Below are 26,261 nucleotides of genomic sequence, written 5' to 3' on the forward strand. Positions count from 1 at the left end.
GAATAAAGTTCCCCTGGTGGTTCCTTCCTCGTGCCACGCTACCCAGGGGCCGTGCAGTCCCACGGGCTCTCTGCAACCCCAAGAGGTGGTCAGGGTAGCGCAAGCCTGAGGCTCTTTGGCCTGAGACTGCACACAGTAGGTGGTCAGGTCAGTGAAGTCCCCTCACTTGCACCTAACCTGGGAACTCAGTCCTGTGCACTTTGAAAGAGTGTTGAGTGCGGGGAGTGTGTTGCCCCTCCCTGCAGTAACTCTGTGGCCCCGTTGTGCCTCACTTGACCCCACTGAGTTGCAAGACTACCAGTTTTTGCTACACCTGGCTCCTAAACACAAGGCTTATCTGGGTGCAAGTTTAGAAACAGTGGTCTGTTCCCTCCTGGGAGGAAAATGAGCTGGCGTGTCAGTTTCCAATTTGGCACCTCCCTAAAGAGTTTCAAAGACACGTGACTCTGATTACCTCCCACGCTGACTTTAGAATCAAACCTGCATGTGAGACATGAGTCCTCACAAAGTGCCCAATGATGCTGGCCATTAGCAGATATCGGTTGAGCCCTGTGGATGCCCTGCACCTTGCTTGCTACTGGAGATAATAGACCAAGCAGTTGGGGTCCTGGCCCTTAAGGAGCTTATGTCCCATCCATGTGTGTGTGGTAAGCCAGTACATAGATAAATTAGCACAAGATTACAAATTGTGATAAGCCCTTGTGGGAGCTGAGATCGAGGTGTATGGGGTGACTGGGTGGACAGTGGTACCTTGAGGAGAGTGGACACTAGGGGTAGATGGGGGTGGAGAATTATGCTTTTACCAGACATGTTAAATTTGAGTTCAGTCGGTGCCCAGGTAGAGGTCAGAAGGCAGAAGTGCTGGCCATTTCGTGTTCGGAGACAAGGGATACAGGTGTTTAAAGCCATGAGCCTGGGCAAGGTCACCCAGTGCTTGAGTGTAGAGGGAGGTCCAGGGCTCGGCCGGGGCATACAAACGTGGTGGTCCAGCCGAAGGAAGGGTCAGTCAGAAGAGACCGAAGGGATCATCAGGGCTTTAGACCTTCAGGCTTCATGGCCACCGGCCCCTGGGCCGCCCAGGAGAGAGGCCTGCAGGCGGTGGGGACAAAATGGGCGGTAAGTGGGCAGGCAGGGAATGTGTACGTCGCTTTGGAGGTTTCGGCCTGGCGGGGAGCGGTGATGGGGCCGAGGCTGGGGGTTCTTGGGGCTCCAGGCCTAAGACCTGAGAATCCAGGGCGGGTTTGGGCGGGGATGGCGTTGAGCCGGGGCCGGTTGGGTGAGGCGGTCCAGCTAGAGGCCCCCGGGAAGACGGGGTTTCGAGGCGGAAGCAGCTCAGCCCCGACGTGGCCGAGCCAACCGCGAGCTCAGCCCAGGGACCCAGGGAGCCGCCTGCGCCGGCCGGCCATGCGCCTGGGCACCAGGAACCACAATTCCCGGCGTGCCCACCGCCCACTTCCGGGGCGGGTCCGAGATACCCGGAAGTAGTTACGGAGCTCGGCCGAGAGGGCGCGGTGTGAGTTGTGTGCCGTTGTTTTCCCTCGGTCGCTGGTCCTGCCGTCGCCGCCGCCGCCGCCATGGGGAAGCGACAGCACCAGAAGGACAAGATGTAAGTTGAGCCGCCGCCGGGAGCGGGCCTGTCCACACTCTGCGCCGTGCCGAGTCCCTCTCGACGTCACTTCCCCGGGAGCCTCCGCCGTCCCCCGGCGGGGCGGCTCCCTCAGGCGCGGGTCTCTCGGGGTCCTGTTCCCTCGGCCCCTCCGCTCGCCAGCTCTGACCCCGCCGGCTTTCCCCGGGCGCGGTTCTCGCTCCCCAGCCTGCTCACGGGCTACAGCACCTTCCAATTAAAACAAACCCACCTGGCACCACCAGCTGCCACCGAGTTTCTTTGATTTTTTTTATGACAAGAAGAGGAACATCTGTGTCGATCGGCTGTTTTCTGCTTTCCCTTTGAAACCACTCCAGTCGGGCTCTGCCCGCTGCACTGCTCTTGTGATCCTGTAACTTCCGTGTGACTCCATCCGGGGGTCAGTCCGTTCTCAGTCCTCGTTTTGTTGGGCTTCTCAGCAGCGTAGGACGCGGCTGACCGCCTCTCTCCCTCTGAAGCCCTTGTACGGTGCCTGGGACACCACACTCTTTGTTTTCAGGCTACCTCAGGGGTCTTTCTTTGTTGGTCTCTTCTGCTGGATCCTCCTCCCCCCGTTCCGGACCTCCTACGTCTCCTCCCCCAGGCTTCCTCTCCATTTACATCCTGCCCGGTGGGATCTCTCCAGTCTTGCTTAGGACACCTCCAGTTGGAGATCCGATGGGCTTCTCGAATTCAGTGTGCCCCACGGGGAAGCAACTCTTGATTTTCAGCACTTGAGCCTGTTCCTCCCCCATTTTCCCATCTCAGTGGTCACACCGCTCTCTCCTCGCTGGGGGTCAGAAGCCTGGGAGTTTCCCTTAGCTCCCTCTGCCTCCTGTCCATCAGTACGTCCTGCTGGCTCTTCCAGGAATTGACCGCTTCGCACTCGTCCACCAGTCCTCCCACAGGTGAAGTTGATGCCAGCTCCTTCTTGAACCTTTGTAGTCGCCCTCAGATTGGTTTTCTGCTGCCTATTGCTTGACTCTCTGCACACAGTAGCCAGAGTCATGCTTTGAGGACTTATGCTGGATCAGGGTCCTTTCATCCCGCCTGAAGCAAATCCAGAGTCCTCCCACGGCCCCTGAGGCCCTTTGTGATACGACCACCACCTGCGTTTCCATGATCAGTGGCCCCGTGCCCCCATGTGCACTCTTTTTCAGTGGCTTTGCCCTTCTTTGGGAACACACTAGCTTTTCTTGCCTCAGGGTTTTTTTTTTTTTTTTTTTTTTTTTTTTTTTTTGCGGTACGCGGGCCTCTCACTGCTGCGGCCCCTCCCGTTGCGGAGCACAGGCTCCGGACGCGCAGGCTCAGAGGCCGTGGCCCACGGGCCCAGCCGCTCCGCGGCATGTGGGATCCCCCCGGACCGGGGCACGAACCCGTGTCCCCTGCATCGGCAGGCGGACTCTCAACCACTGCGCCACCAGGGAAGCCCTTGCCTCAGGGCTTTTATACGTGATTAGTCGGCTTGGTCCCTCTGCCCCGGAAAGCTCTCTCCCCAGGTCTTCGTGTGGCCAGCTGCTTCTCATTGTTAACCCTGCCCTTTGGAGCAGGACCGTTTGGGTTTGCTTACTAGTTTGTGTATCCCCTTGTTCTCTTGTTTTTTCACTATGTGCCTGACAAATAGTACGTGTTAAAAAAGCATTTTCCAAATGAGTGAAATGATTTCGGTTATCAACTTCTTACTTCCAGAGACTATTCTTTTTATAAAGAGGTGGTAGTAAGATTATCTCTCTCTCCAGGTACATTACCTGTGCTGAATACACTCACTTCTATGGTGGCAAGAAACCAGGTAAGGCATGAAATCCTTCTGTTCCTTTTGGTGTGTGTGTGTGGGTATAATTAAGGAATGATGTCTTCACAATGCAGTAAGTGTAAAAATGAACAGTTAATAAGAACATGGAAACTATAGTAGACAAATGGGTTGAGGACACAGTTCACAAAAGAGGAAATACACTAAACATAGGAGAAAATGTTTAATATTGGTGATTTTTTTAACATAGGTTACAATAATATTTTCTCTGTCAAGTTAATAAAGAATACAAAGAACGGGGACTTCCTTGGTGGCACAGTGGTTAAGAATCCGCCTGCCAATGCAAGGGACATGGGTTCGAGCCCTGGTCCAGGAAGATCCCACATGCCGTGGAGCAACTAAGCCTGTGTGCCACAACTACTGAGCCTGTGCTCTAGAGCCCACGAGCCGCAACTGCTGAGCCCCCACATGTCACAACTGTTGAAGCCCACGTGCCTAGAGCCTGTGCTCTGCAACAAAGACAAGCCACCGCTATGAGAAGCCTGCTTACTGCAACAAAGAGTAGCCCCTGCTCACTGCAACTAGAGAAAGCCCACGTGCAGCAACAAAGACCCAATGCAGCCAAAAATAAATAAATTAAAAAAAAGAAGAATGCAAAGAGCAATAATACCTAAAGCTATCAAGGCTGCAGTCAAAAGAGCACTGTCATGGTCACTGGTGGAAGCAAAACTGGCCCAGCCTCTTGGAAAGCAAAGCCAAGAGGGAGCCCCACAGCAGGGGTGTTAGTTAGGGTTGTGGCAGAAACCCACCTGCGGTATGTACTTTTTCCTCTAAGCTCTTTCTTGATGTACCCCACGTTTTGATTCTGTCTAGAGAAAGGTATTAGTACACAGCAATTTTTGCACTGGGTAATTTACATCAGCGTTTTCTTTTGTTTTTTCTTTTTTTTTTTTAATCTTAACAGATTTTTATTTTTTTATTGATGTATTGTTGACCTGTAACACTGAGTGACTTCCAGGTGCACAATGCAGTGGTCTGATATTTCTGTGCATTGCAAAACAAAACCCAAAATAGGTCTAGTTACCGTCTGTCACTACACACAATTATTATTATTATTTATTTATTAAAATTTATTTATTTTATTTATTTTTGACTGTGTTGGGTCTTCGTTGCTGCACGTGGGCTTTTTCTAGTTGCGGCGAGCAGGGGCTATTCTTTGTTTCAGTGCGTGGGCTTCTCATTGCAGTGGCTTCTGTTGTTGAGGAGCATGGACTCTAGGCGCACGGGCTTCAGTAGTTGTGGCACACGGGCTCAGTAATTGTGGCTCGCGGGCTGTAGAGCGCAGGCTCAGTAGTTGTGATGCACGGGCTTCATTGCTCCGCGGCATGTGGGATCTTCCTGGACAAGGCCTCAAACCGTTTCCCCTGCATTGGTAGGTAGATTCTTAACCACTGAGCCACCAGGGAAGCCCCCCACACAATTTTTAAGATATCATTGACTACAGTCCCCATGCCGTGCATTTCATCCCCGTGACTTACATGCACTTTTTCTTAAAACGTAGTTGACTTGTTGATAGAGCACATATGTGAAATTTTTTACAGAGTAAGTTTTCTGTCCTTTATTTTCATTTTACACAGATATCACACAAACAGATTTTCGTCGTCTACCTTTTGACCACTGCAGGTAAGAGTTTGGAGAGTTTAACCTTTCCCTCGTGATTGTTCTCGGGTACTCAACTGTTTGATAGTGAATCTGATCCCTGGAGATGCAGGTGTAGCTTCTGTCTGCGTTCTCCCACCCAGATCTTCTGTGGACTGGAAGAAGGGACCCAGCAATGGAAAGAAATGATGATGGTTTTCTGCTTGTTCTGTGTCTCCATTTATGTGCATTGTCTTTTAACCTTGTTCTTACCTACAGAGGCAGGTAGGCTCTGTCATCAAGCCTGCCTTATAGTTGAGAGAATCAGTGCTTCGAAGAGTGAGCTCCCTCTCCCAGGTATCCCATCTAGGAAGTGGTCTGACTCTGAGCCCAGGGCTTTCATGCTTTCCTTTTGGTCCAGAGTCTGAGTAGTAACAGCAGCCCAGAGAGTCCTGATACTGTGGCCCCTCCCCCTTCCCTGAGAATGCAGGTCACTGTGGGGGCGGGGAAGGACCCAGCTGCACAGCCACTTGGATGTCTCTTCCCACCCTTGTTAGACTAATGAACCCCAACACATTGGGGCTTGGGGGAGTGGGCAGGTCTGGTGGTCCCCATGGGCTTGAGTTTCCCCAGGTTTGAGCAGTGGTCAGCTCTGTCCTGGACACACGTGTCTACACAGCATTCTCCCCATCTTGCCCTCCTCTCCCTCCGACCAAAGTTCTGATACCATAGGTCAGGGTGAGCCTTGAGAGCTGACCAAGCTCTCCTGGTGATCCCACAACTGTGGTGAGGCAGGTCAGCCAATACCACAGGGCAGTGAGGGGGCAGGGGAGGCTGGGGGTGCAGCCGCTGAATCTGCCCAGGGTTTCCAGGAGGCTCCCCACATGGTGAGTGAGGGCTTCACCTGTTTCGCTTGGCTCAGGAAGTATGAACAAGTGAGGCCCAGACATCATCAGCTGCATTTCTCACCACCGCCACCAGTTTTGTCATCAGCCTCCTGGAAATGTAGTCTTGTAAATTGGTTCGATGGAAATCTTTGGTTCCCAGTTCTTCCAAGAGGTCTCTGCTCTGTGTCTCGCCCATTTTGTAACTACCTTGGGTTCTGGGTAATACGTGCTTTGAGAATGTGCCCTTCAGGCCCTGTTAGGAGAAGATGCATGTTCACTGTCTTGCTGTTTGGAGCTTGCCTTGTTGTTGGGTCCTGCTCTGGTCAGTCCCCAGCAGTACTACTGGGTTAGAGTAGAAGGTTGGGCCAGAGGGGGCGGTGGTGAGGACTCTCCACAAGGGCTCCCTGGGGCAGCATTCGGGGAGGTGACCCCAATGCTGCCAGGCTGTCCAGGTTCTGGTGCCTGACCTGTGCTGACCGAACTCATAGGTGACTGATATACAAACAAGCCAGGTCAGCCAGGGCTCTTGATGACTAGTGATGGAGACCCCATGCCAGAAGAAAAGGTTATTGGCTCAAGGAAGTCCACTGGATACCATCCTCCTCCACCTGTGGGCTCTGCTTTTCCTAAGCAGACCCTCCACGAGGCAGGAAGTGGCCTTCGACACCCATATCCCTGCACTGGAACTTACCCAGGGCTCCCGGGCGTCAGGTCTTGTCTGAGTCACTTACCCACTCCTTGGAAACATGGCGGGAACGGAGCCTGCTGTGTAGCCAGGAGCAGGCAGGGCTCCTCCAGACCATGGTAACCCCGCGCCCCCAGAGTCTCCTGCGATGGGAGGGGGCAGTGCTCAGCAGTGACCCTGTCCTTCCTCAGTCTCTCTCTACAGCCCTTTGTCTACCCGGTCTGCACCCCCGAAGGCGTCGTCTTTGACTTGCTGTGAGTTTTCCCTTGACTTCTGACTAACAGATGTGGTGAGATTGTTGACACCCACTCAGGAAGGGGCTGTGGGGCCAGCTGGAGTGTTTGGGCTCCAGGCAGTGCTGAGCCTGGACACACCGAGGTCCCAGCAGCCTTGGGAGCCCTGGATGGGCCTCAGGCATGGGGTGGCAGTGCTGCTGTGACCTCTGCCTGGAGGGGCGTTGGCCTCTCCCCGTGTGGGGGTCCCTAGTGCTCTAATTCGCACGCTGTACCTGTTAGAGTGTTAATGAGCGGAGTAGCTTTCACTTCATGAAGGCAGAGCCATAGTTGAGGCGCATAATTTCCTAGTCCTGTCCTTTGAAGCTTTATGCTCAGTTTTATGTCCCAATGTGAGCCAGCTTCTGTCATTGTCTCATAGTTCAGATTCAGTTTAGAAGATCTGCAAAATACTGCAAAGGAAAAGGGAAAATTGGCCATAATTGCATTGTCCAGGGAAAGCACTGTCAATATCTGTAGTGCTCTTCTTCTGGGAGTGTATTTGTGGTAACCTGTTTGAGATCATACTGTAGAAGATAGTTCAGGATCCATTTTTCACTCAAATGAGAGCTTTTTTCCCCTATGTCATTCAGAATTCTCTGGAAGTGTGATTTTTGATTCTGGCCCAGTATCTCATTGTATGTACGTCTTTTTCTGTTAATGTCATTTATCCATGTTTATGCATAACTAGAGTAAAAACCCTGAACATACTTTGAAGCCCATGTAGCCAGAAATATTCCCCCGTTTCCTCTGATGAGGCAAAAAGTGAAGTGGAGTGTAGCCCCTTCCCAGCTCCCCCTGGAGGCAGACGCCCTGCACTGTGGCCCTGTCGCCAGGCTGCACCCGCCCTCCCGCTGACGCGCACTGTCCTCTTCCCTTCAGGAACATTGTCCCTTGGCTTAAGAAGTATGGGACCAACCCCAGCAACGGAGAGGTAGGTGGCTGTGCAGGAGCTTTGGTGATGCCGGTGAACACCAGGTGTCAGGTACAGGAACGTGGTGGAGGACCCACACCGGTCCTTTCTGGAGTGTTCCCCACTTGTGTGCACGTGTGCAGGCATCTGTCTTACCTCGGTCATGGACGCAGTTGATTGGTGACCCCACTGCCCCTTGCTTCCACCCCCCGAGGTGTCAGTGCGTCCGTGCGCCCTCCTGTGGTGGCACAGTTCAGGGGGGCATTTGGAGTTCTGCTGTTGCAGATGGTGGTCACACATGCGGTGTACCCCTGGGACTGCTGGACGCTGGGGGCTGCGTTTTCGGCTTGGTAGCTCCTGGCAAGTTGCCCCCTGGAGGAGTCGCACTGTTCCAAGCTCTCATCAGCGGCGTGTCAGGGGAGATGCGTGTCCTAGACCCTCGGCAGCTCTAGGAGTCACCTGTCTCTTTGGGTGATGTAACTTGTGGGCACCAGCGTTCTGTGACGTGTACTCTGTGGAGAGTTAGGTTAAGCAGCTGTTGATGTGTCACACGTACAGGTGCAGGAGAGAATCTGGAGTCGAGTTCCAGCATACTTCCCTGCTGGACACCCCCCGCCCCTCCGCATGCCTTGTTGTAAAGCCCCAGGGCGCCCACTTTCCGTTCCTCCTGCTGCTCTCTGTTCACTTCTCAGCTTGCCTTCCCTCTGCCACATTTATTCGGTTGCACCCATTCACTCACAGAAAGGGGTTAGCCGTGCAGCATGGGGCCTGGCGCTGTGAGCAGAGTGGGACGGGATGCTCACCAGAGGAGGATGGGGGACCTGGGGACGTCTGTGGAGCAGTGCTATGGAAGCTGTGACCTGGGGACGAGGGGAGATGGTGGCAGATAGTCTGAGTTACATCGGGGGGGTCTTGCCAGCCCTGGAGGGAGCCTGGCTTCGTTCTGGATGGGCTGGAGGCCAGATGGGTTAAGCCATAGCGAGCTGTGATCTGGCCTGTTTGGATGCCTGGCTCTGGCTGCTGTGTCGGGACCAGACCTCCGGGAAGTGAGGGTGGAAGCAGGGAGGCAGCAGGGGCCGTGTACTTTCTGGGCAAGAGGTGCTGGGTGAGCCTGGGCTAGGGTGCAGGCTGAGGAGGTGCAGTGCAGGGGCTAGAGGTGGGCGAGCAGGGAGGGCAGGGCCTTCTGCAGACCCTGGAAGCCAGGTTGGCTCCCCCAGGGTGTCAGCCTGATAGAAGTCCAGCCTGCATTGGGGGAGTGGCGGGCAGTGTGGTGACTGGCACTGCGGAGCTGGGAGCTGGGCTGGGTGGTAGTCAGAGCCCTGTCTGCCGGGATGAGGCCTGGTCAGCTCTGTGACAGACCCTGGGGGCCCTGTGGAGAGTGGAGGCTGTCATTGTCATCGTCTTTGGGGAGGCCCAAGAGGACCCGGGTGCGGTGAGGCTAGGGGGAGGGAGGGAGGTGGAAGAGGGGTGTGAGCAGGGTCCTGGTCACCAGCCTCGGACGTGTGAAGTGTCGTGGGTTCAGTCTTTGCTCAGCTGTGCGCTTGTTACCTGTGTTCTGGAGGTGGATGTGTACTCTGGGGCCCTGGGCGGTAGCCTTGTTTTCGGGATGCACCGCCTCCCCTGGGATCAGGCTGCGGCTGTGTCGAGGCTGGGGCTCGCTCCTCTGTCGGTGGGGGCTGCGCTTTGCCATCGCCCCCCAGCCCCCCGTGTTTCCCGATCCACCTCTGGCCCCCCTGTCCTCGGTCTCCTCGGTTACTGTGGCCAGCCGCTCCCCGGGTGCTCCCCAGCCCCACAGCATGCCAATCGCCTGCCCCCAGCCATCACCTCTGCTGCGGGTGTCCTGTCAGGGAGTCTGTGGTGCATCCTCAAGTGGGGCCCGTGCCCCTCCCGGCCTGTGCCCAGAGTCGCCGCGGCCCTGAGGACCGTCCCTGTGGTGTCAGCTGCTGTGAGCTCCTGTCGCCTCCTGGGACCCCGGGAGGAGGGTGCTGCGTGTGGGTCTCCCTGGGTTGGCTGTGCCTGGGGCGGGCACCCACCATCTGTCCATAGGTGTGTGTGTGGGGGTGGTTGGCTAACGAAGGCAGGGCCGAGGTGACTCAGGGAGTGGGCACTGGGCTGGGTGCAGGGACTGTGCCAGGGGAGGGAGGACGTGGGGCAGAACTGGGTTCGGCCCTGGCGGAAGGATGCCCGGCGTCTCTTCCGCGTGGCCCTTGGAGCTGGCCCTTGGTTGCTGCAGGGCCTGTGCCTCCCCATCCAGGGTCTCCCTGCTGCCCCCTCGCTTCCTCTGACAGAGGCCTCCCCACTGGGCAGCTTTCCTCCAGCTGCTGGACTTTGCTTTATTGTCCAGGTTCCTGGAGAAGAGGTGAGCCGCAGACGAAGTCCAGAAGTTTTGAGAAAGGATCCCGTCCCATCCCCTCTTGGCATTTGCGTGTATTGACTCCTCTTCCCCCACGTTGTAGTGCCTGGTGTTTCTTGGGTCGTCACACAGCAGAACAGCAGGGCAAATGCCTGGGTCCCCACTGCCCAGCTGAGGAGATATTGATTTGGCCAAAAAGTTTGTACAGATGCCTCTGCCCTTTTTCATGTGAGTTACTTGTTATTATTAATTACGCTTTTTTCAGAAACTGGACGGGAGGTCCCTGATCAAGCTGAACTTTGCAAAGAACAGTGAAGGTGAGTAATCCTTTACAGTCAGTTTTAGGATTGGCCCGCAGGACCCGAGGCCCCCGCCTCTCACCAAGTTTTTGTTCCTTTCTGATCAGGCTGGAGGCTTGCTTTTGATTTCTCAAAGGCTAATAATTTTTTCTTAAAGGTCCAGATAGTTGTTGTGTTTTTTTTGCGGTATGCGGGCCTCTCATTGTTGTGGCCTCTCCCGTTGTGGAGCACAGGCTCCCGACGCGTAGGCTCCGGACGCGTAGGCTCAGCGGCCATGACTCACGGGCCCAGCTGCTCCGCGGCACGTGGGATCTTCCCGGACCGGGGCACGAACCCGTGTCCCCTGCATCGGCAGGCGGACTCTCAACCACTGCGCCACCAGGGAAGCCCAGGTCCAGATAGTTTAAAGCTGGGGTGGGGGTGAAACCTCCGGCTTGGGGCACTTCTTCCCACAAGGGCACTTGGGCCGTGTGGGCCTCCGGTGGCCTTTATGGGTCCAGCTGGGCCCCACGGGAGACAGGCCCTGCCTGGCTGTGGCTCTGGTCCAGTCATCGCTGGAGACAAGCTGCTCAGGCTGCGGCCCAGGGCAGGCGGCCGGGCAGTGGGTGTGGGGGGTCTGACGGATTTGCCAGGTGGCTCTTGGGCTGGTTTCCACTTGGCACTGGTCATAAAGCCCCAGTCCAGGCCTGGGGTCCTGCTCTGCACTCCTCCACACCCTCCATTGTTCTCATTGGCCAGACGCCTGCGCCAAGGCGACCTCCGTGGACACCCACCTTGTTCTCGGTTTTCTGTGGGCCTGGCGCCGTGCCCTGGGCGCGTGCGGGTGCTGTGGTTGAGGTCGGTGTCGGGGCTCACTGGGCGGGTGTGTTCCGGGAGATGCTGGAGCAGCTGAGGCTGGCCTGGCTCCCAGCAGGTGCCAGATGGCAGTGAACGAGCAAGCGGGCCTTGGTGACCAGGAGCACAGCACCCCATGGATGGTCCCTGGGTGCCATGTGGCTCCCTGCTCTGAGAGCGGGTGATTCGGGGAGGCCCTCGGTGTGTCTCCTTCACAAGTGTTTACTGAGCGCCTGCTGTGTGTGAAGACCAAGACAGGCCGGGTCTCTCCCGGAACAAAAGGGAGGGAGGAAATTGGAAATGAGATCACTGTAGTGCGTCAGGTGCTGCATGTAACACGTCAGAGGTAAAGCAGGGTGAGAGAGGGTCACAGGACGACTCGCTGACAGGGTTTGAGTATAAATCTGGGGGGAGGGGGAGGAAGGGCAGGGGAGGGGAGCCCTGTGGGGATGTGGAGAGACCATTCCAGGCAACGGGCTCAGCCTGTGCAAAGGCCCCGAGGCACAGCCAGGAGTCCAGTGTTGCTGCATCAGGGTGAGCGGAGCAGGAAGCAGGGTCTGTGGTCCAGAGTCAGGTGGGATGGGGTGCAGAGCAGTCATGTGGGGCTCGGGTGGCCACGGGAGAACTCAGAGATTACAGCAAGAAAGATCTGACCTAACTTTGCCTTTTTTAAAATTTTTACTAAAAAAAAAAAATTTACTAACTTTGATCTAGAGATTGCCTTTTTTTGGCTTTGTTTTGTCTTTTAATTGAAATTTTTTTTTAATTAATTTATTTTTGGCTGCGTTGGGTCTTCGTTGCTGCGCGTGGGCTTTCTCTAGTTGCGGCGAGCAGGGGCCACTCTTCGTTGCAGTGTTCAGGCTTTTCTTGTTGCAGAACATGGGCTCTAGGCGCGTGGGCTTCAGTAGTTGTGGCATGCAGGATTAGTAGTTGTGGCTTGCGGGCTCTAGAGCGCAGGCTCAGCAGTTGTGGCACACGGGCTTAGTTGCTCCGTGGCATGTGGGATCTTCCTAGACCAGGGATTGAACCCATGTCCCCTGCATTGGCAGGTAGATTCTTAACCACTGTGCCACCAGGGAAGTCCTCTTTTTTTTTTTAAAGACAGCATCATTTATTTTCTTTCTATTTTTTTTGTTAATTAATTTATTCTTGGCTGCATTGGGTCTTCATTGCTGCATGTGGGCTTTCTCTAGTTGCAGCAAGCAGGGGCTACTCTTCATTGCGGTGGGCGTGCTTCTCATTGCGGTGGCTTCTCCTGTTGCAGAGCATGGGCTCTAGGTGTGTGGGCTTCAGTAGTTGCGGCATGTGGGCTCAGTAGTTGTGGCTCACAGGCTCTAGAGCACAGGCTCACTAGTTGTGGCACACGGGCTTAGTTGCTTCACAGCATGTGGGATCTTCCTGGACCAGAGCTCGAACCTGTGTCCCCTGCATTGGCAGGCGGATTCTTAACCACTGTGCCACCAGGGAAGTCCCAAGTTGACATTTTCAGGGATGTGAAAGTAGAGAGAATTCAGGACTTCCCTGGCAGTCCAGTGGTTGGGACTCTGCACTTCCACTGTGGGGGGCCCAGGTTTGATCTCTGGTCTGGGAACTAGGATCCCGTGGTGTGGCCAAAAAAAAAGAAAGTAGAATTACTGTGTGACTCCCCCATATCCATCCCCAGCTTCAGCTCCCATCCATTGTCAACGTGTCTGATTTTACTTATGCTCGCATTCTGCACCTACTCAGGTGATTTTAAGCAGATCCTTGACATCATACTATCTTGTGCTTAAGTACTTCAGTGTGCATCTCTAAAAGCTAAAGATTTAAGAAATAATAACCACAATACCGTTGTCACGTCTAAAAAGTTAGTAGGAATGCCGTAGTATCATTGACTGTCCAGCCAGTGGTCAAGTTTCCAGAATGCTCTCATAATTATTTTTTGTAGTTTTGAAATCAGGATTTTTAGAGTCCATACAACTCAAGGTCTTTCATCTCTAAGTGTTCCCCTTTCTGCAGTGTTCTTGCTGGGACTTGAACAGGCTCCCTGGCTGTAGGCGGGTGTTGGTGGGGTGGGGCAGGGCACGGAGGGCAGCCGGGGCTGGTTGCAGTAACCCAGGCGAGGGACGCAGGAGGTACGGGGACGAGGCAGGGTCTGAAGGATGGGCTACTGGTGGGTGGGCAAGGGTGACGGATGCCCGAGGTGGAGAGGGAGGCCAGGTGGGCTGGGGGCTGACAAGGCCGACTTTGCTGAGGAAGACCCTGCAGGGGTTGGGTCTTGCGGGATGAATGGGAATTCATGCTCTTGGAGGAGGAGCTTGAGCTGTGGGCTGTCCCTTGGGTCGCCCTAGTTGTGCTGACGCAGGGTTCCGCCTCTCCCGCTCTCTGACCTTGGCTCTCTGACCTTGGGTGTGTGCCTCCTCTCCAGGGAAGTACCACTGCCCTGTGCTGTTCACCGTCTTCACCAACAACAGCCACATCGTGGCCATCAGGACCACTGGCAACGTCTACGCCCACGAGGTGGGTCCTTGGGGAGCCCCAGGCCGGCTCATGGGGTGAGAGCCACTGGCGCATCCAGGAGATGGCAGGGCCTGCTTGTGTCCTCCAGACTGGACCGGGGCAGTTCTGCCCACTGAGCAGGTCCTTGTTCCCTGGTGCCCCCCACAGGCATCGGCAAAGACCTTGGAGGGACCTCAGTTCCTAGTGCCGCCCCAGGGGATCACATGTTGTGGGGGGGGGGTCCCGATTTCCACACCCGTCCTGCTCTGGGCCTGCTTTGGGCTGGGTGCAGATGGCAGGGCTGTGGCCCCATGATGCGGGAAACCCTCCCTAAGCCTTTTTCATGCCCATCCATGGAGGTTGGCCCCGCGGGGCTCTGGGGTCATGGATTCGGGTGGCTCATTGGGAGACAGATGTGTGACAACAGCAACCTGTCTGGGACGCAGGAAGCCCCGCCCCTTGGTGGCACATACTTGTCCCCCCCACTTGGTCCTTTCCCTACCTCTGGGTGGGCTCTGGGCTGCCAGGTCGGGGGGCAGGCAACGTGACAGCGGACTTTCTCCTGGCTTTAGGCGGTGGAGCAGCTAAACATCAAGGCCAAGAACTTCCGAGACCTGCTGACCGACGAGCCCTTCTCCCGGCAGGACATCATCACCCTACAGGTGGGTGTCCCCTTCCCTGCCTGCCCGGGGACCACCCGCCCAGGACCTTGGCTCCTCCTGCCTCAGTGGTCTCGCAGCCCCCTGCCTGTGTAGCTGTCCCGGCCGTTGGCAGAGCCCCTCCCACCCTCCCTGCCCTCAGTCACCCTGGACCTCCACACAGGCAGCCTGCTCAGTCCGGGGCTCACTGCTCCCCTCCGAGGCCGCCCCTGCCATGTCAGGGCCCTCGTCTCTGCCCCCAGAGCCACCTCCATGTCCCAGCAGCCCCGTTGCAGGCCTGAGGGCTGCGGCTGGTGTGCTCAGGACCCAGGGGCGAGTGTAGGGTGTGCCTGTAGGTGTCAGAGCCCCGAGTGAGTTCATGAGAACCCGGTCCTAGAAAATCAGGGTGTCTAGATCCTCCTGTGTGGCTCATCCCGTTCTAATCAGAGGCCGGTGCATGGCTCTCCCCAGTGATGGGCTCGCTGTCCCCAGGGCAGACCGTGGGGTCAGTCTGGCAGCCGGGCTGAAGGGGGGCGGCCTGCAGGAGGCCTGGAGGGCACCCCACGTCCCGCGCTAACAGCCAAGGGTGCTCGGCTGTGTGCGGGGAGAAGGGGATGCAGCTGGCTGAGCCACCATCTGTGCCACTGTCCCTGCCCCACCCCTGCTCGTCACCCTGCACAGGGCATAGTCCCTGCTGACCTGCAGTGCCCATGCAGCCCCCAGCCTCTCCCCTCCAGCCTGGTCCCTCTGCCGGTCCACCCGTCCTTTGCTGCCCAGCAGCCACACGGCCCAGGATGGGTCTGGCTGTGGTGCCAGGCTCACTGCCACATGTGTTCTTTTTGCCATAGGACCCCACCAGTTTGGACAAATTCAATGTCTCCAACTTCTTTCATGTTAAGAATAACATGAAAATAATAGACCCAGGTATGTATGGCCAGGGCTGGCCTGGGTGCCAGGGACTTAGGTAGAAGAGCCTGTGCTCCTGGGTGAAGCCCCTACCTCCCTGGGGCTTGAGTGTCTGGGAGTCTCACCCAGGTTTTCACAGATCTTGCATTTCCTGAGCCCACGCTCCATTGTTCTGTGCTGGGGTTGGCAGACCACCCTGGCCCATGCCTGCCATCGGGGGCCAGACATGTCGGTGCCAGCCGGGCCATCACCATGGTGCCCGGCCTGGCCATCTCCCTGCCACCCCCGCCCCGTCAGGACTTGGCTCTAGGTCTCTCAGAGCTGCTTTCTTTCCCATGTGTTCGGGGGCCTGGATGGGCCTTCTCCTCAGAGATTGTGTCCCACCACAGGGATGGGCCATTCGTGCCGGCCGCTGGGTGGGTATGGAGGTCCCATGAAGGGTGGTGACTTCTCGTGGCCAGGGGTCCTGTGATGCGAGGTTGTGACCCCTGGGGCTGGGGCCGGTCTGGGGACAGGGCAGTGGCCTCACTCTTTCTTCCCCCACTGGGTCCTCCCTGGGTTGTTGTGACCAGGAGGCTGTGATTGTGACAGAAGCTCTGGTCACTTCAGACTCGTTTCCCGGCCGGGGCTCAGTGGCTCTGGCCTCCTGTCCCCGTCACAACATCTGGGGATGCTGCTGGGTCTCGGCTGCTCAGGGCGACTGTGTTGTTTTGTAGATGAAGAAAAGGCCAAGCAGGACCCATCTTATTATTTGAAAAACACGAACACGGAGACCCGAGAGACGCTACAGGAGCTCTACAAGGAGTTCAAAGGGGACGAGATGCTGGCGGCCACCATGAAGGTCCCCGAGAAGACAAAGGTGGACAGGTTGAACGCTGTGAGTAGGCAGCAGGCCTTGCCGCTGCCCTCTTTGCCCCTTGGGGCACTCCTGGGGATGGGGCTGCACTGAGGCTGGCCCGGCAAACCTGGGGCCACGGACAGGTGTGGCCGGCCCGGAGCACATGTGCTAGGTGGACAGCTGCCCGGTAGCTTCAGTGGTTCCTCGCCCCACAGCTGCCTGGGGTATGGGCAGAGTCACTGCCCTGCGAAGCTGGTTACTCGGTGCCCAGAGCAACCTCAGGGGTGCCAAGCTGCTGGGGGGAGGGAGCCAGTGGTACTGGGGGTACCTGGCACCCGTCCTTACCTTCTCGTCCGACACAGCCCACGGTTGGTCCTGGGACCCCCAGTTGGCAGTGAGGGCACCAGGATTTGCACCCTGGCTTGTCAAGCCCCCCTTCCTCTATTCAGGCAGGACCTGGTGAGCTGGGGCTGGGGGACCCTGGGAGGGGGGACCTCTGAGGTGCCCCCCTAAAGAACTGTCCAGAAAACTAAGCGTGCTAAAAGAAGAAGGTTTGTTGTTTATGATCTAATCCCAGCTCTAACACGATGGTTCTTAGAATTTTGGTGTATTTCTTTCTCATGGGAAGAAACTTTTTTGTCCTTCTGTTTAGAAGGAAAAAAATCGTTTATTGAGGCTTATTTTTTCCCGTAGGGACTTAACACATTTAAAAAGAAGCTCCAGTTCTTGGTGCTCTGAACCCCAGAGATGCCCAGGCTCTGCCTGGTGTGTTTTTCTGGGTTTCACTTAACGTGAGAGCTTTGGCAGCCAGGCCTTCAGCCCAGTTGAGACCCATGGGCTGCTGGCTCACTGTGCCCCTGCTCCCTGGGCCCTTGGGGAGAGGCCAGTGTGGGCTGGGCTGTCCTGTCCCCCTTGGTAGACCCCTGCAGGTGCCTGTGGGTGGTGGTCAGGGACACCTTCCTGGAGGAGAGGCACCAAGCAGGGCCTGAGCAGCGGGGTGGCCTCGGGCTGAGGAGCCACCGTGGTTTCTTGGCAGGCCCACTATTCCACCGGGAAGGTCAGCGCCTCCTTCACCTCCACTGCCATGGTTCCCGAGACCACGCATGAAGCAGGTAGTGGCCTTTGTCTCCACCACCAGCGTTAACAGCGGCCAAGGGTGGGGTGCCCTCGTCCATGCCCTTCTCAGCGCTGCTCTGTCGCGCCTGGGCTTTGTGGGCTCGTGGGCAACTCAGGAGTGGCCAGGCACGGCCCCTTTTGAAAGTGGGCTTGTGCTTGGGATAGGGGCGGCTGTCCAGGGGGCTCCCTGGTGATGGGAGGCCCTCCCCATGCTGGGGCCACCCCACCTCAGGCTCCAGCCCAAGTCCCACCTTGGCGTTGCCCCCAAGCCCCCTTCCTCTCCTGTTCTTGGCTGGTCAGGCCCCCCTCCCCCCAGCCCTCCCCTCCCTACATCGAGGAGCCGTCAGGCCCCGCTGCCCCACCCTCCCCGATGCCCCTGGGGGCTCCGGGCCGCGGGCAGGCAGGCAGGCAGGCAGGCAGCTCAGGCCTTTGCTTGCAGCCGCCATTGATGAGGACGTGCTGCGCTACCAGTTCGTGAAGAAGAAGGGCTACGTGCGGCTGCACACCAACTTGGGTGACCTCAACCTGGAGCTGCACTGCGACCTGGTGGGTGAGGTGGCCGCCTGCGAGTGCCTGGCTGCTGGGCCTTGCAAGTCCTTCCTCACTGTCGGGGCGCCTTCCACTGCCCAAGGGCCCTGGGGGTCCTCGGTACCCTTCCCTGGCCGCCATGTGCCTCAGCGGAGCACCTTGCCTTTTTTGTAGACGCCAAAAACCTGTGAGAACTTCATCAAGCTTTGTAAGAAGCAGTACTACGATGGCACCCTCTTCCACAGGTCCATCCGAAACTTCGTGGTGAGTGCTGTGCGCCAGCCTCCCAGTGCCCACGTGCGGAGTCCTGCAGTGACCCACGTGTGCCCAGGGGCCAGCTGGCCACACCAGGCCTCCCGGGGGTGAACCAGGAGGGCCCCTTCTCACCAGGAGCAGCTGGGGGACGGGGGGCAGGGGGGCTGAGGCTCATGGGCACGGCTTCTCACTGGCTGGTTCTTCCTGCAGATACAGGGGGGTGACCCCACGGGCACAGGCACAGGTAGGTGCTCGTGCTGGGCCCCTGGGAACTCTGGCTGCGCCACAGTCTCTGAGGGCAGGGGCGTGGGGACTCTGATAGCCCCACGTGCTGTTTCCTCATTCCAAGGTGGTTGTGAGGCCTCAGCCACAGATGAAGGGTTGGGGGCATGTTACCTCCCACTGGGCCTCCAGGGGCACCCCCTCTGTCCACAGACCAAGGGGGCCTACAGTGGGTGGAGGTTGGGCCCCACCCTGGACGCTGCCCCTCCAAAGCCCCCCTTAGCCTGCCAGCTGCTTGGGCCAGCTCATCCCTCACCCTGTGTGGTGTGAGCAGGAACCACCCGTCTCCTTGGCACTTTACTCCCTGTTCTGTGGGCCGGGCCCTAACCAGGGGCTCTGAGGGCCCTGGGGCTGCGGGGGTGTCCTGCGGGGGGGGGGGGGTTGGTGATGAGGACCCCAGGGATTGCGCACGGGTTTTTGAGCTGGGCCGCATCCCAAGAGCTGCGCTCAGCTGGGACCTGGTCATTCTTGCTGCCAAGTGCCCCCTCCTCCTCCAGGGGGGGAGTCGTACTGGGGAAAGCCCTTCCGAGATGAGTTCCGGCCCAACCTCTCGCACACGGGCCGCGGTGTCCTCAGCATGGCCAACTCGGGGCCCAACACCAACAAGTCTCAGTTGTGAGTCAATGGCGGTCATGGGAGGGGCCCGGGGAGGGGGTGGCTCCTGCAGGTTCTCCGTCAGCCTCGCCCTACATATTGTGCCCCCGACCCCGAATCCAATCCAGAAAGTGTGGGGACACGCGCAGACCTGCCTGAGCGCTGGGCCTGTGCACCTGCACGTAAAACGAGTCAGCCGGCAACCCCACGCCTCGTGGTGGTGCCTGCGACAGGCCAGGGCGGCACCAGATGTGGGTGTGGGTGTGGATGCCTGGCCGGGGGGCAGAGACCCAGTGAGGGGTCGGGAATTCTGCTGTGAGTGTTTTGGCGTTAGATGCCCGGGTCACCCACCTTGGTCCTAGTAGGTCTAAGTTTTGGTGCTGAGAGGGTGAGAACAGGCTAGATGTACAGGCTTGGGCGGCCTGTGTCCAAGTGTCTGGGGGGTGGGGGCCTGTGTCCAAGTGTCAGTGGAAGGTGGGGGGCGGCGCAGGGGAGCTGCAGGGCCTCAGAGGAGAGTGTTTTCCCAGGAGCCACACGCTGCCTGCGGAGGTTGGTTTGGGCCACATGGCCACTGATGGCGCGTTGAGGACGGTTTGGGTGGCGGCTCGCATGCACCTTTGCTGGCTTCACCTGCAGAGCCGCCTGGCTTGGTGGAATGGGGCCCCAGGTGGAGTGTTTCTCTCCCGCTCAGCCTTCTCTAGGAGCTTTATGAGTTCATCTACATTTCTTGATTCATGATTCTTAAAAATCCTTAATTTTTTACCTGTGTTCCAGATATTTTCCCAGACTTTAAAAATTTCGGGGAAAGGTGGCACATGTTTTTACATCTCTCCTGTGGCATTTCCACTTGTGCTTAAGGAGTCCCCAGTGCCATCGTGCGTGTGTCTCGGGGAAGTTGTGGAAGGCTTTGGTTTTGGGATCTCACTTGTCCGTGGTGATTGTGTGTGACGTGGGCACAGCGTTTGTTTCCTCCCAGTTGTGCTGGTGTCACTCAGAGCAGTCCCCTCCCCAGGTGGATGGCAGCCTTGCTGGCAACTGAACAGTCAGGATGCCCGTCACAGTCTGTCAGGTAGCTAGTTGGCCCCTCGGCCATTGCGGGCACTGGTGGAGTGGGGAGGGGCCCCCGAAGGGCGGAACACGCCCTCCTGCCTGATGGGTGGTCCCCTGTCTTAGGTGACTTGTTCCCAGTGATTTCCCTGCTCATCCTCCAGCGGAGCCCCTGAGAGAGCTTCCCACAGAGAAGGCACTTCCCGCCAGCCATGAGGGCCTCGGGTCGTCCTCCTCGTGCCCCGGCACTCGGCACCTTCCTGTGGGAATTGGCTCTCACTCTGTTTGTTGTTCCTTCCGCCAACGTTACACTTAACCTGCTCACGCCAGCTCCGCACTGGGCTCTGCAGTGAGTTCCAGGAGGTCCACCCTCACTATTTGTTTGCACGTTGCTTTGGCTTTGATTGCTTATTCTCTAATCTGGATTTTATTTTAATTGGAGCGATGTGACGTGTGTTTTATTTATTTATTTAATTAAAAAAAATTTTTTGTGACGTGTGCTTTGGAACAACGGACGTGCGTGGGGTAGTTTCCATCTAAGGATGTGCCTTGACTTCTCCTTGGATGTCTTCTATCTTCTAATGCGATTTTACAGTTTCTTCACATGGGTCCTTTGCCTTCCTGGATAAAGCAATTCCTTAAGGATTTTGTAGTTTGTGATATTTTTGTAAACAGATTTTTTTTTCCCCTAATTCTGGGTGGTTATTTTTCATGTAGAGAAAAACTATTATTTAGGCACTTTATCAAATTCTCTTATATTTCCAGTAGTTTACTGAAACTGTCTTAGGCTTCGTAGACATTCACGTTATCAGCTTGAGGGGATGTCCTCTCCTTCCTGGTGCAAACAAGGTCCCCTCACCATCAGGCTGTGTGTGGGAGGACATGGGCTCTGTTGCGTCACCCGATCAGGTTTGCTGTTGGGCCTACTTTTTCAAGCGAGGTTGCTGAGTTTGCAGATGCTTTCCTGTAGCGTCTGTCACTGTAACATATGCTGTTTTTCTCCCGGAGGCTGTGGCCCAGCCTTTCTGCTGTGTCCGTGTGTCTGTCCTGGCCAAGATTGTAGACTGCTGCTCCCTCCACATGGGGGCCGGCCTTGGTCATCTGTGCAGGTTTGATGGGGATCCGAGTACCACGGGAGCTGCCCATGGGGCGAGGTGGCCGGCACCTTCTTGGGGGACAGCTGACCAGCTTTGGAGGTGAGGCAGCTGTTGTGACCTCGCTGGGCAGGGACGGCCGCAGAGCGTCCTGCTGACCCTTAGGTGGGCTTTGCTGCTCCGGCCAAGCACTGATTCACATTTTGCTGGAATGGGACTCACCCATCTCTGGATTCTCAGCCTGTGTCCATGCATCCCCCTCTCTCCCCATCCCTGACCACATCTGTGTCCGTTCTTCCTCAGGGCTTACAAGGGTTGTCTGCTCTCACTTTCTCTGTAGTTATTTTCAGTTTCTACTTCGAATTGCTTCTTCCTGGTTTCTGTTCTCTCCTTTCTTATCGGCCTGTGCGTCCCCCGCCCACTGCTTGCTGGTGGCTGGTGGTTCCGTCTCTCTCATCCTGGCAGGGCTATGTGGCAGGTTTCTTAGCCCCATGGGGCTGGGTGGGTGCTCTGCGTGCTGTTGGCAGGGCCGGTGGTGTCACCTTTTATTATTATTTCCAACTCTGCTTAAATAGCCAGTAAAACCGCTGCTGGATTGGTGGCGGTTTTCTCTTTTTATTTCTAATATTATCGGGTGTTTTGTCTTTTCAAAGAGCTAATTTTAGACTTTATTTCCTTTCTGTTATGTCTTGGTCTCCCTTTTGTTGTTTTTCTGTTTTCCTCCTGTTACTTTAGGTTTATTCCATTCTCTCTTGAGTTTCTTTAACTGTGTTAGAAGTGAGAATAGGAGACCTGCCTGGCGGCCGGAGGTCAGGGATGCACAATTCCGCGATTTTTGACGTCTGGCAGCCCGATGGGCTTGGAAGGCGTGCGCTCCCTGGGCAGCTGCTGACGCGTGTTGATGGAGCTCGGTCCCGCACGGGCTGTGGGGATGTGGGGGCATTGCTGCACTTCTCTGGGGACTGCTCCATGTTGCGACCATCGCCACACTTCCTGCCTGTATCCCTTCTGTCTGCTTCCATCCTTCTGCTTTTAGCCTTGTAGATTCTTGAAGTCTTAAAGCAGTATCTTACACAGCACACACCTAGATCTTGGTTTATTTTAATTCAGCCTGACAGTCCTAAGTGTATTTAACTTTCTAGTCACTGTGCTGCTTCTGGTGATCTTAATTTGTTTTCTACTTAGTCTTTTCTTCTATTTCTTTTTGTTTCCTTCTTTTCGCTCTCTCCTGGTTTGGAACTTAGACGTTTTCCTTGTGGCCACGAAGTACATCCGTCTAATGTCTGAAGTTACTGGTTAGCGCTCCCCCCCCCCCCCAGTCAACCCGCCAGCTCTCACATCCGTGTCCTTGGGGAGTTTAATTTGCCTTTTTTAAAAAATTAATTTATTTATTTTTGGCTGTGTTGGGTCTTCGTTGCTGCATGCGGGCTTTCTCTCTAGTTGCGGCGAGCAGGGGCTACTCTGTTGTGGTGCGGTGGCTTCTCTTGTTGCGGAGCACGGGCTCTAGGCGCGTGGGCTTCAGTAGTTGTGGCACGTGGACTTCAGTAGCTGTGGCTTCTGGGCTCTAGAGCGCAGGCTCAGTAGTTGTGGCGCATGGGCTTAGTTGCTCCATGGCATGTGGGATCCTCCCGGACCAGGGCTTGAACCCGTGTCCCCTGCATTGGCAGATGGATTCTCAACCACTGCATCACCAGGGAAGCCCCCTAATTTGCCCCTTTTTATACCAAATTAAACATGAAGATTTTTGAGGTTGGCCCTTGTGTCCCTTTCCCACGTGTGTCTGTGTCTGGACCCCTTCTTGCTTGTTGCCTCCTTTCTTCCGGGCTACAGTCTGTGGTCCTGTAGTCAGTCTCTTGATGGGACGGGCTGTGGGCACAGCGTCGGCCCAGTAGGAGGTTGGCGGCGGTCAGGCCTGGAGGCAGAGCCCCTGCCCCTTCCTGCACGGCCTGGTAGGGGGCCGAGGCAGGCAGGTGGGGAGGTGCAGGCTCTCCCTGACCATCCCTCTTTCCCCAGCTTCATCACCTTCCGCTCCTGCGCTTACCTGGACAGGAAGCACACCATCTTCGGGCGGTAAGGAGCTGCACATGAGGTCTGTGTGTGTCGGGGGTGGGCGGCTACCTTCCCCTGGGCTGGGCCTGCTCCCACTTGCCCCATCTGTGTCTCTGCACAAGTGAGGGCTTGGGGCTTCTCTGGCGGGGGATGGGGGCGGGCAGGGAGTTGGGCCCTCTGGACCTGAGACCCGTCCCAGTGGCCTACCCAGCGCCCTGCCTGCACCCTCAGGCTCTCCCTTGAATGGTCCCGAATCTTAAAGCTGGGCCACATCCTGTCTCTCTCCCCATCTCCTGTCTGGAGCTCGGTACCCATCCTGTGAAGGCCCAGATGGTATTTCCAGCTCTGTGGCTTCATGGTCTCTGTCACACCCCGTCTCTGGTCGTAGCACAAAATCAGCTACAGGCATTATGAGCGTGGACGGGTCCCGATCAATCTTGTTGACAGAGCTGGCAGGCAGCTGGACTTGGCCACCAGCCGGGCCCGGGGACCCCGCCCCTCATCTCTGGGTCCTACTGGCTCCTTCTGGAGCTACTCTGTGCCCCTGGCCTGCACAGGAACATGGCCTTTGGGGGTGCCCTGCCCTGGGCACATTCTCAGGTGCCCCATCGCTCTGCTGCAGGGTTGTTGGAGGCTTTGACACACTGACGGCCATGGAGAATGTGGAGAGTGACCCCAAAACTGACCGCCCTAAGGTATGTGCCCGGGAGCATGGGGGCTGCTCCTCAGGCTTGGCACTGGGCAGGCCCTAGGCGGGCTGGGGGCATGCGCCGGCTCTGCTCACCCCCTCCCGCCCCCACCAGGAGGAGATTCGCATGGACTCCACCACAGTGTTTGTGGACCCCTACGAGGAAGCCGACGCCAAGGTGAGGGGGGCACTCGGGGCCCGTTCCGTCCCCAGGAGCCCCACCCGGCCCAAGGGCTCCAGGCCAGACACTCCCCTGCCTGCCACAGATCGCTGAGGAGCGGAAGAAGACGCGGCTGGAGGCAGCGGCCCTGGAGAGCACAGCCAAGACCAGCCAGCCCCAGCAGGGGAGCCAGGGCCCCCAGACGTACCGCCAGGGAGTGGGCAAGTACATCAGCCCGGTGGTCACGTGAGTCTCCACGGTGCTCTCCCTGCACTTACCGCCGGGGGGTGGGCAGCCGGGGGCACCAGCATGAGCTGGCTGCTGGGGGCGCCTTGGTGCAGGGTGAAGGAAGGGGGGTCGGGGCCTGGTACCCACATGGCAGCTCTCGTCTGCTGCTTCTCTCCCCAGGAAACGGGTAGCAGAGGAAGAGCCCTCCACCAGTGCAGCTGTCCCCGTGGCCAAGAAAAAGCCCAGCCGAGGTTTTGGGGACTTCAGCTCGTGGTAGCAGGCTGGCTGCTCTGGATTCTGGTAGGGACTTGGACTGTGTCCCGAGTTGTCTGCCCTTTGAGCTGCAACTCAATAAAGCTCTGGTCTATTGGCCTGGGTCCTCTTTCCTGGCCTTGGGAGTCCACGGGCCACCTCTTCTCTCCCTGGGTAGGACGGCCTGGCCCTGTCTCCACGTCTGCTCCTCTGCCTCAGTCAGGAGGGTGAAGCCAGCTGGCTCCCGCTGTTCCTGGCAAAGGGTGAGCAGAGGTCCTGGGAGCTGGTGTCTGTCTCCCCCCAGCCCCTGCCAACTCCTCTCCAGCCTCAGGGCCTGGCCTTGTGCTCACACACGACCTGGGGACCTGCTCGGTGGTGTCTCTTCCTACTGAAGATCTTCAAAGCCTGCCCTTTCCGCGCCCTCCATCCCACAGTCCTCCTGACTGTGACGCTGCTCCCTCGGCTTCCAGAAGCTCCCATGGAAGCTGAGGGACAGCTGCCTCCTCCCAGGACCCGTCTACTCCCTCTGCAAGGCCAACAGGGTCATCACTGCCCTCCCCTACTCAGCACTTGTGTCCTCGGGTCAGCAAGGCCACCACCCCCTTGGGCTCTGGTCCCGTTTCTCTCCTTTCCTGCCTCACCCGAAACCTCACGTCAGTGAGTGCCAAAAGCTCTTACTTCTAGAAGGTACTGTGGCTCTTTCCGCGTCTCTGCTTCTGAGCCCTGGGCCTGTCTCACCTGCCTCCTCTGAGCCTCATGTGCAGGTCCCCACGGATGGCGGCGCCTTCCCTGCACACAGACCCACCGTGCAGCCCGTCCTCCGAGGCCCCTGCCCATGACCATCAGCTGGGACCTGGGCTCGACGGTGACCTTTCCATTCCCCCGATGCCTTGGGCCAGGCTGCTGTCCCTCACGTCTTCCCAACCCTCTCCATTGAGGGGCTTACATGCCCGTGCTGTCTCCGGGAGCTGGGGTCACGGGGAGGAGGTGGCCGGGCCTGGTGACGGCCAGCCTAAGTGCCCTTGTGGGCCACACAGGGACGCTTGCCTAGGGCGCCTGGACCCCCAGATTGGGGGCTCCACCCTCAGCAGCTCCTTGGCTACCCCGTCAGGTCACGAGACCCGTGATGCCGCTAACTAGGAGACATTGGATGTTGGAAGCTTTATTTTTAAACCTCACAGACAGAGGACGGAGAGCCGGACGTGGGGCCAGAGGAAGCCTGTGCATGTGAGCTTGGCAGTCCTGCTTGAGGGGCAAACCTTCGGGCTGGCCTGGGCTTCTGTCCATCCATCTGTCTGGCAGCCATGCCCAACTGCCCTGAGGGAAGGCCAGCCACCCTGGGCTGCAGCCCCGCGGTGCCACCCACAGTGAAGGACAGGCCTGCCCAGAGTCTTTGACAAATGAGGGTTTACATTTCTGTAGGTCGTTTTGAGCTTAAATTGTAGTTTTCTAGACATTAAAAACATTCAGATTTTGTTAATTCCCTGGTGAGGTTATCAGGTAAATTAAACGACTTTTTAAACAACTCCCATTTCTGATCCCTCCTAATATCTGACAGATGCCATCAAGAATAAGCATTAAGGTATAAAAATACTGTATAGGTACTGTGCAGAAGACATTACATAGTTTAACTTAAATGCATTTATAATCCTGGCATCACCTCCCACTCTTCGCAAGGAAAAAAAATATCTTAAATAAATAAAAGTCACAGGGTGATATTTACTGTTTAGGAATTTAAAAGGGTGGCGCATCCCAGCACTTGACCAGCACATCTGGTTGTGGTCTCGTGAGTGTCCGTCCTCGAAGCTGCTCACGGTCAGTTCATTTGGTTTCAAAAGGAGCTCGGATTTTGC

At 56.9% G+C, this 26,261-nt stretch overlaps 1 protein-coding gene across 1 annotated transcript; it reads left to right on the forward strand.

The window, feature by feature from the left end:
- Positions 1–1,554: 1,554 nt before the first annotated feature.
- On the forward strand, positions 1,555–24,527 carry PPIL2 (peptidylprolyl isomerase like 2). Its single transcript, XM_082852533.1, has 20 exons — positions 1,555–1,606; positions 3,364–3,413; positions 5,012–5,057; positions 6,776–6,838; positions 7,739–7,790; positions 10,388–10,439; positions 13,663–13,754; positions 14,306–14,395; positions 15,220–15,295; positions 15,994–16,154; positions 17,152–17,227; positions 17,671–17,777; positions 17,934–18,023; positions 18,225–18,258; positions 18,794–18,911; positions 23,045–23,101; positions 23,703–23,775; positions 23,884–23,946; positions 24,035–24,174; positions 24,337–24,527. Exons 1-20 carry the CDS (start codon positions 1,575–1,577, stop codon positions 24,431–24,433), a joined length of 1,569 nt encoding a protein of 522 aa, XP_082708659.1. The 5' UTR covers positions 1,555–1,574; the 3' UTR covers positions 24,434–24,527.
- Positions 24,528–26,261: the final 1,734 nt, after the last annotated feature.

Source organism: Leucopleurus acutus (genome assembly GCF_964270905.1).
Source record: "Leucopleurus acutus genome assembly, chromosome: 13".
Taxonomy (NCBI): Eukaryota; Metazoa; Chordata; class Mammalia; order Artiodactyla; family Delphinidae; genus Leucopleurus; species Leucopleurus acutus.

Coding starts and splice junctions, on each gene's coding strand:
- PPIL2 (XM_082852533.1), top strand. CDS start 1,575: ATGGGGAAGCGACAGCACCAGAAGGACAAGAT. Junction 5,058..6,775: donor CTACCTTTTGACCACTGCAG/GTAAGAGTTTGG, acceptor GTCCTTCCTCAG/TCTCTCTCTACAGCCCTTTG. Junction 23,776..23,883: donor CCAAAACTGACCGCCCTAAG/GTATGTGCCCGG, acceptor CGCCCCCACCAG/GAGGAGATTCGCATGGACTC.